A 12,710-nucleotide genomic window follows, 5' to 3' on the forward strand; every position below is an offset into this window, starting at 1 on the left:
AACCTGTCTATAACGGCCACCTGTCTATAGCGGCCACTTTTGCCGTTTCCCTTTAGTGGCCGCTATAGACAGGTTTGACTGTATGATGATAAAATGACAATACACCATATAGAATTATGATTACATTGATATTGCACATTTTATTATAATAATGAATTCAGCAAAAGTGATAATTATATAAAAAATTATCTGATGGTTTTCACAGCATATAATACTAATAATAATACTAATAATACTATTGATATTTTTGTTTGATATCCCAGCTCACTGCGGTGAAGTGCATCATTTTAGCGAAAACAGGCCCAAACCTGACAAAAAAGTATCCGCTTTTATTCCGGCAATCCAACTCCATCGATACAGCTGACAAAACGAGGTATAAAGTGAAGCTAAACCTTCATAGAAATGTTTGTTTTAGCTTGTTCAATAATCTAGAAATGCTAAGCAGAAAAAACTTATCATCTACGCCGACATATTACCGTATAAAATAATTATTCATGCAAGACAGTGTTCATATAAACGTGCATTTTAGCTGGATTAACCGTCAAGAAATGCTAATTGTTGCTAGATTTATGCTAGCGAGAGTAACACTATCAAATGTGGCGGATTAGAAAATCATATCAATTTATATTCCATCGATAGGGCCTTATCAAGTGGACGAAATATGAAAACATGGCAGCTTTCATATAAATATGTGTTTTAGCCTGTTTAATAGTCGAGAAATGCTAATTGTTGCTAGATTTATGCTAGCTAAAGCAACCATATCAAATGTGGTGGATTTCGAAAATACTATCAACATATTCTAACCATCCAAATACATCCATGGAGCCTCAGGAAGTTGAGGTATAAAATTGGAGGTAAACTTTCATATAAATGTGCATTTTAGCTTGTTTAATAGTCAAGAAATGCTAATTGTTGACAGAATGATGATAGCTAGAGCAACAATACCAAATGTGTCGGATTAGAAAATAATACCAAATTCCACTGATCCAGCCTCAGCAAGTGGACGAAAATAGGTATAAAATGTGTATGCAAACATGGCAGCTTTCATACCGATGTGATTTTGAGCTCGTTTAATAGTCAAGAAATGCTAATTGCGGCGGATCCATATGAATTATGGATATATACTGTATATACTGTATATATCCATATGAAATATGGATATATACTGTATATACTGTATATATCCATATGAAATATGGATATATATATATCCATATGAAATCGCTTTTCAAGCAAGACAACGTTCATATAAATGTGTGTTTCAGCTTGTTCAATAGTCAAGAAATGCTAATTGTCGCTAGATTTATGCTAGCTAGAGCAGCGATGCCGAATGTGCGGATTACAAAATCATATCAGTTTATAATCTAGCCATCCAAATAAATCGATGGGCCTCAGCAACCTGACGAAAATAGGTATAAAACAGAAGCTAAACTTTCATATAAATGTGCATTTTAGCTTGTTCAATAGTCAAGGAATGCTCATTGTTGGCGATCAGAACAAAAGAAAAGGAGTATTCCGACGTTATCGGTATTTTCCAAGCAGGTCAACTTTCATACAAATGAACTTTTTAGTTCATGTAATAGTTGGGAAATGCTAATTGTTGCTTGCTTTATGCTAGCTAGATGTGACATTATTAGCAGTATCGACAACAACAAATCCATGACAAAAATGATCCATTTCTAGTCCCAGAAAATAGAAGTATAAATAAAAGTAGCCCAAACGATGAATCAAAACAAAGGTGGTTTTATGGCTACAAAAGTCTTGTCTGTGCTTGCTATGCTAATGCCAGGTTTCGCTCGGTGTAACGCTGTTTGACCACGGACTGCAAGGTTAAGCAAACTCATCTGCCAAGCGTAATAAGACGGCACTCTCGTTTGGACAAACGTCGGCGGGTCGATCACGTCCTGGATTGGTGAAACGCTGAAACGGCCCCGCGCGTTGTTTGACACGCTCTGGTTCGTGCCGGCGGCGGGAGGTGGGAGGGCGAAGTAACGCTAACAGCGTGTGATTACGCCTGAATAGTGAGTTAACCTCCTCACCTCGCCGTCAATGCCGCCGCGTCAGCTCGACACTTAAGTAGGTGGATTTCCATCACGCTGAGCGCTAATTATGGCGGGAGCGGTGGGGTTTTTCTTCTTGTTGTTTTTTCTTTTTTTTGCGGGACGGGGAAGGTGCAATCAGCTCGTCTGGGAAGATGACAGACAATCAAAGACAATTGTTGGCCGTCGTGAGCGCGTTTAGCCAGCTGAAGCAGGAAAACAACAACATCTGCTGCGTTTAAGCTTCATACCACAACCTGGGGGCCATTTTGATCATCTGCTGGTGTCCAGCACCTCATACAACCCACAGGAAGGAACTAATCATGAGATATCTTATTAGATATTACACTCATTCGCTTTCTAGCAAATAGCACATATTGACCTGCTTGTATCAAAGTGCCCCCCCAAACATCTCGCAGCAATCATGGTGCGTTCAAGGACTGCCGAACAAAGTGTGAAATCTCAACGCTGGGAAAAAAAAGCATGATCGGTGAAGCATAAAGACATAAACGCGTAAAAATGGTGTGCTAACAATGGTGTTATCAAGTATTTGTAAATGCTGGTGCATTTTCTGTGCTATTTTTAGCAATGTTAAATGAATATAACTCCATTTTTGTTCCCAAAATTAGCCTAAAATGTCAACACATTTGCTCCTGACGAGCAAAAATGTCTAAATTAAAAGGCAGATTTTTATCCCACGTTTATATTAAAGTTAATTAAAGCAATCTTTTATGTTAGGACTGGCTTCTCATTTGACATTTTTATACTTGCACGCCAGGTGGCGCCACTTTTTTAAAAGTCGAAATTAGGAAATAAGAAAGTCATAATTCCGAGATAGAAAGTCATGATGATGAGAGAAAAGCTGAAGTGATGACATAAAAAGTAGGGATGTTCGATATTGGCTTTTTTGACGATATCTGATATGATACCGATGAAAATACACCCGATATCATATGAAAAAGCAGCATTTTCACGGACGTCCCCACGGACTCTTCTAACCGAACACACACAGCGTCAGATTTTATCGTTGCTTACTTCCGGCCATTGTTACATTCCTACTACTGAGGATAAGCGGCATGAAAAATGAATGGATGGAATGGAAGGAGTGAGCTAGCTTGCGACTAGTCACCCACAGTTCTTTACACACTTGATGAGGTCTTCATTTGCCTGACGGAAAATATGGGAGCCCACAGGCCGATACAGTATACAGCATTGTGTTTATTATCGGCTTCATTATGGGGAAAAATCCCCATACGGATGTTGACCCGCATTACATTTTTATGCCAACATCGGTAGGCCGATGTTATCTAACATCTCTAATAAAAAAGTCCAAATTACAAGATGACAAAGTCATAATGAGATAAAAAGTGATGATTATGAGATAAAAGTTGGAAATAATGAGATAAAAAATCATAATTATGAGGGAAAGTCATAATTATGAGATAAAAACATGAAAATGACAAGATAAAAAGTTGTAATTATGAAATAAAAAGTGATGATTATGAGATAAAAACATGAAAATGACAAGATAAAAAGTGGAATTATGAAATAAAAAGTGATGATTATGAGATAAAAACGCGAAAATGACAAGATGAAAAGTTGTAATGATGAGCTACAAAGCTGCAGTGATGAGATACAAACTTCTTCACAGAGCCTTTGTCACATGGCACCAGAAACATGCGGAGTTTGTGTAACTTCTGATCATGAATCGCAATTAAGACCAACCACAGTGACGTTCTTTCTTTGGGTGGCTTCCATCCTTTTCTGAAGGGTTGCAAAAGACACGTACGTGTGGCTGAGGATGTCGGATCATGGAAGAGATGTATGTTTCTATGTCTTCTTATTATTATTTTGTGCTTTTCCAATGAAAAAAGCAGTGGGGCTATAAAGTGTGAACTTCTTTTGAAGAGAGGATATTCTTGTTTGTGCCATGAGGGCCAAAAGCGTGAGGATATTTGCAGCAGGGATGCTGGGATGGAGCCCCTTATTGGCATGCAGGACGTACAGGAAGACAATGTTTGCCTCGTGTCGTGTTCCTTTCCGAGTGTTAGCGAGTCTTACTGTGTGTGAACACCATCCATAATTCATAGACACTTCCCGGCTCGAACCGCAAAACTGCAGGCTTCAGTCGGCGCCAGCAAGCCTCGCCGTGGCCGACTCTGACAAAGGACATTTTCATGCATTTATTTATTGAAGGCAGCTCTTTTAGCAAGTCTGCTTGAGGACGCATTGCAATAAAATGTCCGTCAGCAAGTGAGGCGCTCACGTAGAAATATGTAGTGTAGTGTCCACAGTGTCAGGCTTGTCAGCTGAGCCCCCCTGGAAGACTGGAGGAACGCTGTCAAGGAAGCCATTTCTTTCTGGACTGGGGAAAGGTGCCCACTGTCTGTGAGCAAAAAGCGTGACATGTTGCTGCATGCTTTGAATGGGAAAACACAGCACAATCTGCTGGACAAATAAGAAATAAAAACTAATAAGAAATAAGAAACAAGATAAGAAAAGTAGGATTCCTTATTTATGAATGGAATATTTTCATAGTTAGAGCACAGACCTGTTTACCACCTTCTAAATACACTTTTTAACATGATTAGAGCCCTCTAGACATGAAATAACACCCTTATAGTCACCTTTAGTCACCAGACGAGCTGAATGAGTTCTATGCCCGCTTTGACACCCAAACTCCTGATGAGCAGAGAGGGTGGCTGGACTTGGGGAGCACACAGGACTCACCTCTCATGGTGACATCAGCTGATGTGCGCAGGGTTCTGAACAAAACAAACCCACGAAAAGCAGCAGGCCCAGACAACATCTCAGGCCGTGCACTTCGGGTTTGCTCATCAGAGCTAGCTGATGTGCTTGCTGACATATTTAACCTGTCGCTTGCACAAGCATCTGTACCGACCTGCTTTAAGTCCACCACCATAGTGCCCGTACCCAAGAAGAGCAATGTGACCTGCTTGAATGACTATCGCCCTATAGCACTCACTCCTATTGTTATGAAGTGCTTTGAAAGAATAGTCATGACCCACATCAAAAAGAGCATCCCGGCAACTTTCTAACAGGCAGGCCCCAGTCAGTCAGAGTCCACAACCGCACATCCAGCTCAAGAATTGTGAGCACTGGGACCCCACAGGGGTGTGTGCTGAGTCCACTCCTCTACACGCTCTTCACCTACGATTGCGTGTCCTCCCAGAACAACACCAGCATCATTAAATTTGCGGATGACACTACAGTCATCGGACTGATCACTGGTGGTGTTGAAACATCATACAGAAGAGAGGTGGCGGACCTCATAGCTTGGTGTCGTGATAACAATCTCCTTCTCAATACAGATAAGACTAAAGAGATGATCATCGACCCAAGAACAAGGGAAAAGGAGCCGCATAGACCCCTGTTTATTGATGAGACTGAGGTGGAGAGGGTGAAAACCTTCAAGTTCCTTGGCACACACATCAGCGAGGACCTCACCTGGTCTCACAACACCCAACAAATTAACCCAAGTTGCTTTCAGCTTGAGGTCACCAACATTCTCCTTCAGCACAATTCATGCTTCCATTTATCACAGCAAAACAGCCCCGGACCATCACACTACCACCACCACATTTTACTGTTGCTAAGATGTTCTTTTACGTCAGATGTAATGGGACACACACCTTCCAAAAAGTTCCATTTTTGAGTATTTTCCCAAAGGTTTTGGGGATCATCAAGACGTTTTCTGGCAAAATTGAGACGAGCCTTCATGTTGTTTTTGTTCAGCAGTGGTTTTGGTCTTGGAACTCTGTCATGCAGGCCGTTTTTGCCCAGTGTCTTTGTTATGGTGGAGTCATGAACACTGACCTTAACTGAGGCAAGTGAGGCCTGCAGTTCTTTGGATGTTGTTGTGGGGTCTTTTGTGACCTCTCGGGTGAGTCATGGCTGCGCTCTTGGGGTCATTTTGGTTGCTTGGGAAGGTTCACCACTGTTCCATGTTTTGGCCATTTGTGGATAATGGCTCTCACTGTGGTTGGCTGGAGTCCCAAGGCTTTAGAAATGGCTTTATGATAGATCTCAATTCATCTCAGTTAAGTTATGTTTTAACAGGGGGGGCAATCACTTTTTCACACAGGGCCATGTAGCTTTGGATTTTTAGTCTCCCTTCATAATAAAAAGTTTCATGTAAAAAGTGCATTAAGTATTCAGTTGTGTTGTCATTGACTAAAATTTACATTTGTTTGATGATCTCAAACATTTAAGTGTGACAAACATGCACAAAAATACGAAATCAGGAAGGGGGCAAAGACTTTTTTACACCACTGCAGATAATGTTGACATTGGAATAGTTTCTTGTTGTTCGTTTTTGTGTACAGAACTTCCTGCAGTGGCTATTGTGGCATCAATGCTACTTTACTGACACCTTGTGACCAGTGTAGAATCCTACACTGTTGAATGCCTCTTCTGAATGCCTTATATTTGTATTTCCCTTCATTTAACCATTTTTATGCTTGAAAATGCTTCACTCAGCCAGTCAACATATTCATTCAACACAGAGGAAATGTCTTGACCAACAATAAAAGCCGTGAAATGTTGCTGCATGCTTTGAATGGGGCAAAAGTAGCGCCGTCTGGTGGACAACCAGTAATCCAAATCCTTACATCAAGGATTCCATCAATAATTCATGCTCAGACATTTTTAGTCGAATCCATATGACATTTTTTGAAATGGATATGATGACTGCTGGACGTGCACGCACGCATTCAACACAGACCATGGCTGCTGGACGTTCACACTTCAGCTCAGTTGCAGCTGCTTTGCTCATATGTGACCTGTGTCTGATTTCCTCATGTCAGTGTGAACGGTACAAGTGACCCGGGCCTTGTTTGCATGTGGATATAAATCCCATACGTATCGCACGCCCTGCAGCATATCCAAGCTACACGACACGGAAAGGGGTGTGAGACGTGGATGAGGGCACTCGCAGATCTAGGCAAGAGTTATTCTTGTCACGATTTCAAAAAAGTGCCAGTGAAGCGGCTCACGTCAATATCCCAGCACTCCTGGCGCCGACATGCGCCCACACGCTCCTCGGAACAGACGTCACAGCAAGTTCTCCGTGAAGTGGCATTGCCAAAATCCTTACCTTCTTCCTTCTTCATCTTAATCTTTTGGTTAAAAAAACCTTCATCCAGCGAGCTACTTTTAAAATAACCAAGTTCCATTTTTTGGCAGTAGAATGCTATCGCGGTTCATGCTATCATTATGAAACAAATGAAGCTTTAGGTGTAGCAGGCAACAAACAGAGAAGAAACCAGGGTGCTCTAGTCATTTTTTCCACGACTGTATACAGTATTCCCTCATTTATTGCAGGGGATAGGCCCACAATAAGTGAAATCTGCAAAGTAGCCAACTATATTTGTTTCCAGTGATTCTATATTTTTAAAAGCTGTAAAAGCCCTCACTTTTCACTTTTGTCAGACAGGCATGAACATTTTATCACAATGCTCTCTTGTGTAAACACTCTAAAGTTCAAATTTTGTTTGAATTTTAACACAAAATGATTAAGTGACTCACCTGTGGTTCACTCCTGTGACCGTGCCTGTTCATCCGGGCGCCGTTCGGCTGTAGCGTTTTTGTATCCTTGTTAAAACATATCGCTCCTGTCGTCATATTTCACTCCTCCTCCTCGTCCTCCACGAACCTAAGGTTCATTTATTCCGTAATGGCGCCCTACAGCCGCAATATCTACATTCCAGACGCCCAACATTTTGGGTGCAGAACGTTTCGTCGACAGAAAACTTGCAACCATACAGTGTTCACAGTCACACGGTTAGCTTTTCTGTTTCTTCCATTGTTTGTTGGCGCTTAGCAAGCAACTCACATAGTTAGCTAGTTTGCTAGTGATGGCCACAACAGGAGATAGCATGAAGGGGACTGATTCACAGCAGTCTACAGCCAATCAGGACACAGAAAACAACGGACGGTGCAGACAGAAGAGAGAGAGAGAGAGACACCGCCAGCAGAACACTCAACTTCCCTAAAGACAAGGCTCCAAACCAGAAACAGAGCAATGTGGTCTATTCCATCCACTGTAAAGATGAGGAATGCAAAGAGCACTACATTGGGGAAACTAAGCAAATGCTCCAAAAAAGGCTTTATCAACATCGCAGGGACAATTATAGTGGTCCTCAATCAGCAGTACATCTACACCTTAAAGCTACCAATCACTCTTTTCAGGACAGCGAGGTAAAGATTTTGGCCAAAGAAAACAGATGGTTTGAAAGAGGAGTAAAGGAAGCTATTTTTGTCAAACAACAGAACCCATCATTGAATCGGAATGGTGGTTTGAGGTTTAATTTGGACCCTGTGTTCAGCAGGTTACTGAGACCAAAACCCACAGCTCTTAGTCTTGCAAATGAGGTGAAGCCAGGGCCGAGCCAGAACAATAGCTGCTAACGAGCCAGTATCAGAGTCGTTCATACCCAACTCAGGGAGCGACACTTCCCTTTTATCGGAGGTGTTAATAGCAGGATAGGATTATACCACTACTCCGCCCAGGCTTAGTGTAAGGAACCAATAGTAGGAGGGTGTTGGCACACCAATTCCGCCCACTCTTACTGTATTTAAGGCCTAAGCTACCAGCACTTATTAGTTCGCTTACGAAGCTCTTCGGATGAGAAGCGAAACGTCCGACACCTTCTTCACAGAAGTACAGATGACGTCTCAAGAAGCCTTTTCCTCGATCAACTTCCCACAATGCAATTGTTCTTAAAGGGCCAGGCTCGGCCTGTAACAGCATTCATAGGCTATAAAAAAAAGCACTAAAATTGTACAAAAATCTGCAAAACAGCGAGTCAGCGAAAGGTGAACCGCGAGGGAAGACTGCGCATCAAACCTAAGTGGTAAACTTTGAAACGACTATATGAATGCTAATGATTAGTACTTCGCGTTCACACTCTCAAAGTTTACACGTCATCAAAGTACTTGATATCATTCAATAATTCATAATTACTAATTCCTCGATAGTAAGCTGCATAGCTGCACAGCTGCACAGCGTTCATTATAAACACGCTTGATGCATTACGTCCAGTTAGCATTTGCTAGCAGACATTACCCGTATACAAGAAAGGAAAATGATGATGCAAAAGAAGTCAAGGCAACATATTCAAAAGCTTTCAGCAATGGCCACCCTTTCCAATTCATTAGGAAATAATATTTGAACAAACTAAAGTGTAGAAAACACACATTTCTATAGTGGAGCCATCAAACTATTGACTTTTTGTTCGACATAACGAGTAAGTGAACACATCATTTCTTTACAGTGTAGACATCTTAAGAGTCACTTGGTTCATCCATTATCAGAAAGATGAAAGTTGCATCTCCATGTTTGAGACGACTGTTCGCCGCTTAATCTTTGCCGCGCGGGAGCACCGGCAAATCTGGAGGGGGATCTTAATGTCCGCTGACTGATGTCATATGACAGGTACAAAGTGACGTTAATGCCATCGAACCGCACTATCTTCACATCTGCAACACTTCCATTTGAAAATAAAGGACATTTTCTGGAAAATAAGGGTAATTCTGGTCTTTCCACCTGCAACCACCCACCCTTCCCTGCACACTGACCTTTATTATCAAATGTTGTATGGGGAAAATACAGGAAACGGGAGGGCATCAGGAAAGAAAGGCATAAAACAGGTAAAACGGGAGGGCTAACAGGTTTGCTATTTGGTAATAAAAGCAAAATTAAAAACGCTGACCTTGCATCTTAGTCTTGGGAATCTTCCCACAAGGCTTGCTGGCCGTGACAGTGGGGGCGCAGGTGGCGTCCATGAGCGCCCTCTTCAGCACGCCCGTCCTGTTCTTCTTGCCTGTGGCTGGGTCGCACTCCCCCCAGGCCTGGAAGTCGTACTTGCACTCCCCTGCGGAGAAGAGCATTTTCTAGCTTTTGTTTATTGTCTCCTCATCAGCCGCCCCGCTAATGCTTCACCGCCAGATGCTTTGTCTTCACGGACGGCATAAAAGACGCTTATAGCTGTCTGCTAACGGGAGCAGATGGCGGCGAGGGTACGTGATGGCACCCGCCAACAGATGAGACCAATCAGGAGCATCCAGGATGCTGCAATAACGTCTGGATGCAATCCTGGCAGCTAATAAATGCTCTGACATGAAGACAGCTTCCATTTGGAGACATTTGTCTCACATGAGTCATCTGGGGAGTTAGTTGGGGGGGGGGGGGTCGACACATGAAAGACCCCCTTGTCATCAACATTCCTAGGGCGTCCATCATCAGGGGAGGAGGATGAGCCTTTGTTGCAAGGACGTCCCGCGTTTAAAAACTCTTAAGGATCCTGGGAATCTGGCAGCAAGCCATGTGCCCCCCCTCTTAAAAGTCCCATATTGTTGTCTTTTTTTAGACAGTTTAAAATAGAGATGCACGATTTCCTGTTTTTTTTTCATATACCGATAACTTTCTGCTTCTTAGGACACATACGATACCGATAACCAACAACTTTTTATATCTACTTTTTTCAAACATAGATGGAAGTGTAGTTTGTGCACACGTGGAGGTAAGAAGGACTGGAACAAGTTAGTACCTGTTGATTAGTGCTAATGAAATATGATGACATCACTACTACCACATCACTGCTACCAGGAGAACCGGAGTATAGAAGGGGAGGAGCCACCTGCTGTGGCCCAGCAAGGTGCACTGGATTCGGGCACACGCTCCGAGCGGCCGGTGTGATGCCACGGAGGTCTCTGGCAAACCTTTTGCACTTTTCAAACGCTGCAGCGCTGGCGTTTCAGGCGGCTGATGAGGTTTTTTGTGAGCTCCGTGGGGTTTTTCTGCCCTCATCGCGGAGCATTTGCTACAACGTCCTTCCTCGGAAAGTGAATGTTTGTTCACAAGTGACGTCACAGGCAGGAGAAAAAAGGAGTGCTCAATTTGCTCACCCCCACAGTACGGGGGACTTCGCCCAATGGGAGCATATTTTTAAATGATCGGTTATCGGTGCTATTTTTAATGTTATCGGATTTATCGGTCTGACGTCATAATTCCTTCATATCGGCCCGCTAATTATCGTGCACCCCTAGTTTTAAATAGCCTATTGGGAGTGTCTGGTCCAAAATGGAGCTTTGAAGCGGGAATTTAGAGACTTTAAAAGTGCATGTGCTAGCTATGCGCTATGTGATGCTACTGCGCTAACAGTGCACTCACATTTTAACATCATTGTCATGCTAGGTTAGCATAGTCGCTGAAGAAAAACATCCTGATCAAACTGCCATCTCCCACCTCTGACTGACAGTGGACGAAAGTTGGCTGCGCTTTACTTTAAGATGTGTCGCGAAGCCAAAGCTGACCGTTTCTCCCAAAAGGGCTCATAAACAGCCTGTAGGGATCTGCTTTTTTTGCATAATAGGGGCTCTTTAAGTCAAAATATTAGAAACTTCTTTGGCCACTTGGGGGGCCCCCCCTTTAAAGTCAGTATGGGGGTCAGCTTGCTTCTTTCATGCCACTTGGAAGTAAAAGAACTACTTTTTCCAAAGTCTCGGATGGAGCAGATATGCAGCCTGTTGGGAGATGTTGTTTTGGTGAGGAAGAACATGTGTTGAAGATGTGTGAGGTCAGACTGGAAACGTCTGGGTCACTTCGAGGGGGGGGTTGACAGCAGTGTGGGAGGAAATGGGGGTTTGGTGGTCACTGGAGCAAAACAGGATCCCAAAGGCAGACAGAGTGGTAGCATCATGCGCAAAGAAAATGTTTTCTATTCTTTTTGTTTCATACGGAGCAGCGTCCCAGCCAACCTCCAAACTTCTTCTTTGGTAGCATCATGCTAACACCAGATGCTGTTTTTCTATGTAATACAGAGCGGCGTGTGCGTCTGACCTCCAAACTTCTTCTTCCAGTTGCAGGGGATCTTGCAGCGCTGCGTCTTGATGGTCTGCTTGCAGTCGGTGCCGGTGCGCGTCCCCTCGCGTGTGCCCAGGCCGCAGTCACCCTCGTTGGCCACGCAGACGCTCCACTGCCACTCGCCGCAGTCGGACTTGCGCTCCTTCTTGCCTGCAAAGACGCAGAAGTGGGGCTGAAAGTCAACCTCCAGACGTAACGCTCGGCTTTGATGCTAATGGAACATGCAAATGAAGCTTTGGGCTGAATAGGAATCAGCTTTCATTTGCCGAGTGGGATGATCCTTACACTTACACGCCTTTTCTTGCAGGCTGTTTGTTTTACACTAATCCTCAAAGGACACACAATTACTCCACTCCCGGCATCTACTAGCTAGCGCTGATGACATTTTACTGCTTTTATTCAGCTCTTTAACATCAGCAAATAAGCCAAACACATCCATGCAACAAGTATCATATCGATACCTGCACTAAAACTATGGAGGAGGTTGCGTGAGGAAGTCAAAGCCGACACTCATCTCAGACACTCTAAGGAACTTACGGAAGAACGCTGAAGCACTGTGTCTGAAATTGAATGGATCATGAATTCATTCAGTCATCAGTGCCATGATGTCTGATATCATTTACCCTGAATCCATTCATGTGTTATATTATGTAATGAATGCCATGATGTCTGATATCATTTACCTGAATCCATTCATGTATTATATTATGTAATGAATGTCATGATGTCTGATATCATTTATGTTGAACTTAGTCATTATGATGTAATCAGCGCCATGATGTTTG

General features: G+C 43.0%; 1 protein-coding gene across 1 annotated transcript in view; it reads right to left on the bottom strand.

Moving 5' to 3' along the window:
* ptn (pleiotrophin) overlaps positions 1–12,710 on the bottom strand; it is a 39,303-nt gene that overhangs the window by 7,927 nt on the left and 18,666 nt on the right. The window contains exons 3-4 of the mRNA XM_054753402.1: positions 11,902–12,075; positions 9,773–9,934 (exon numbers count right to left, since the gene is read on the bottom strand). Of these exons, the coding sequence (XP_054609377.1) occupies positions 9,773–9,934; positions 11,902–12,075 (336 nt within the window). The remainder of the gene's footprint in view (positions 1–9,772; positions 9,935–11,901; positions 12,076–12,710) is intronic.

This window comes from Dunckerocampus dactyliophorus, chromosome 15 (assembly GCF_027744805.1).
Source record: "Dunckerocampus dactyliophorus isolate RoL2022-P2 chromosome 15, RoL_Ddac_1.1, whole genome shotgun sequence".
Classification (NCBI taxonomy): Eukaryota; Metazoa; Chordata; class Actinopteri; order Syngnathiformes; family Syngnathidae; genus Dunckerocampus; species Dunckerocampus dactyliophorus.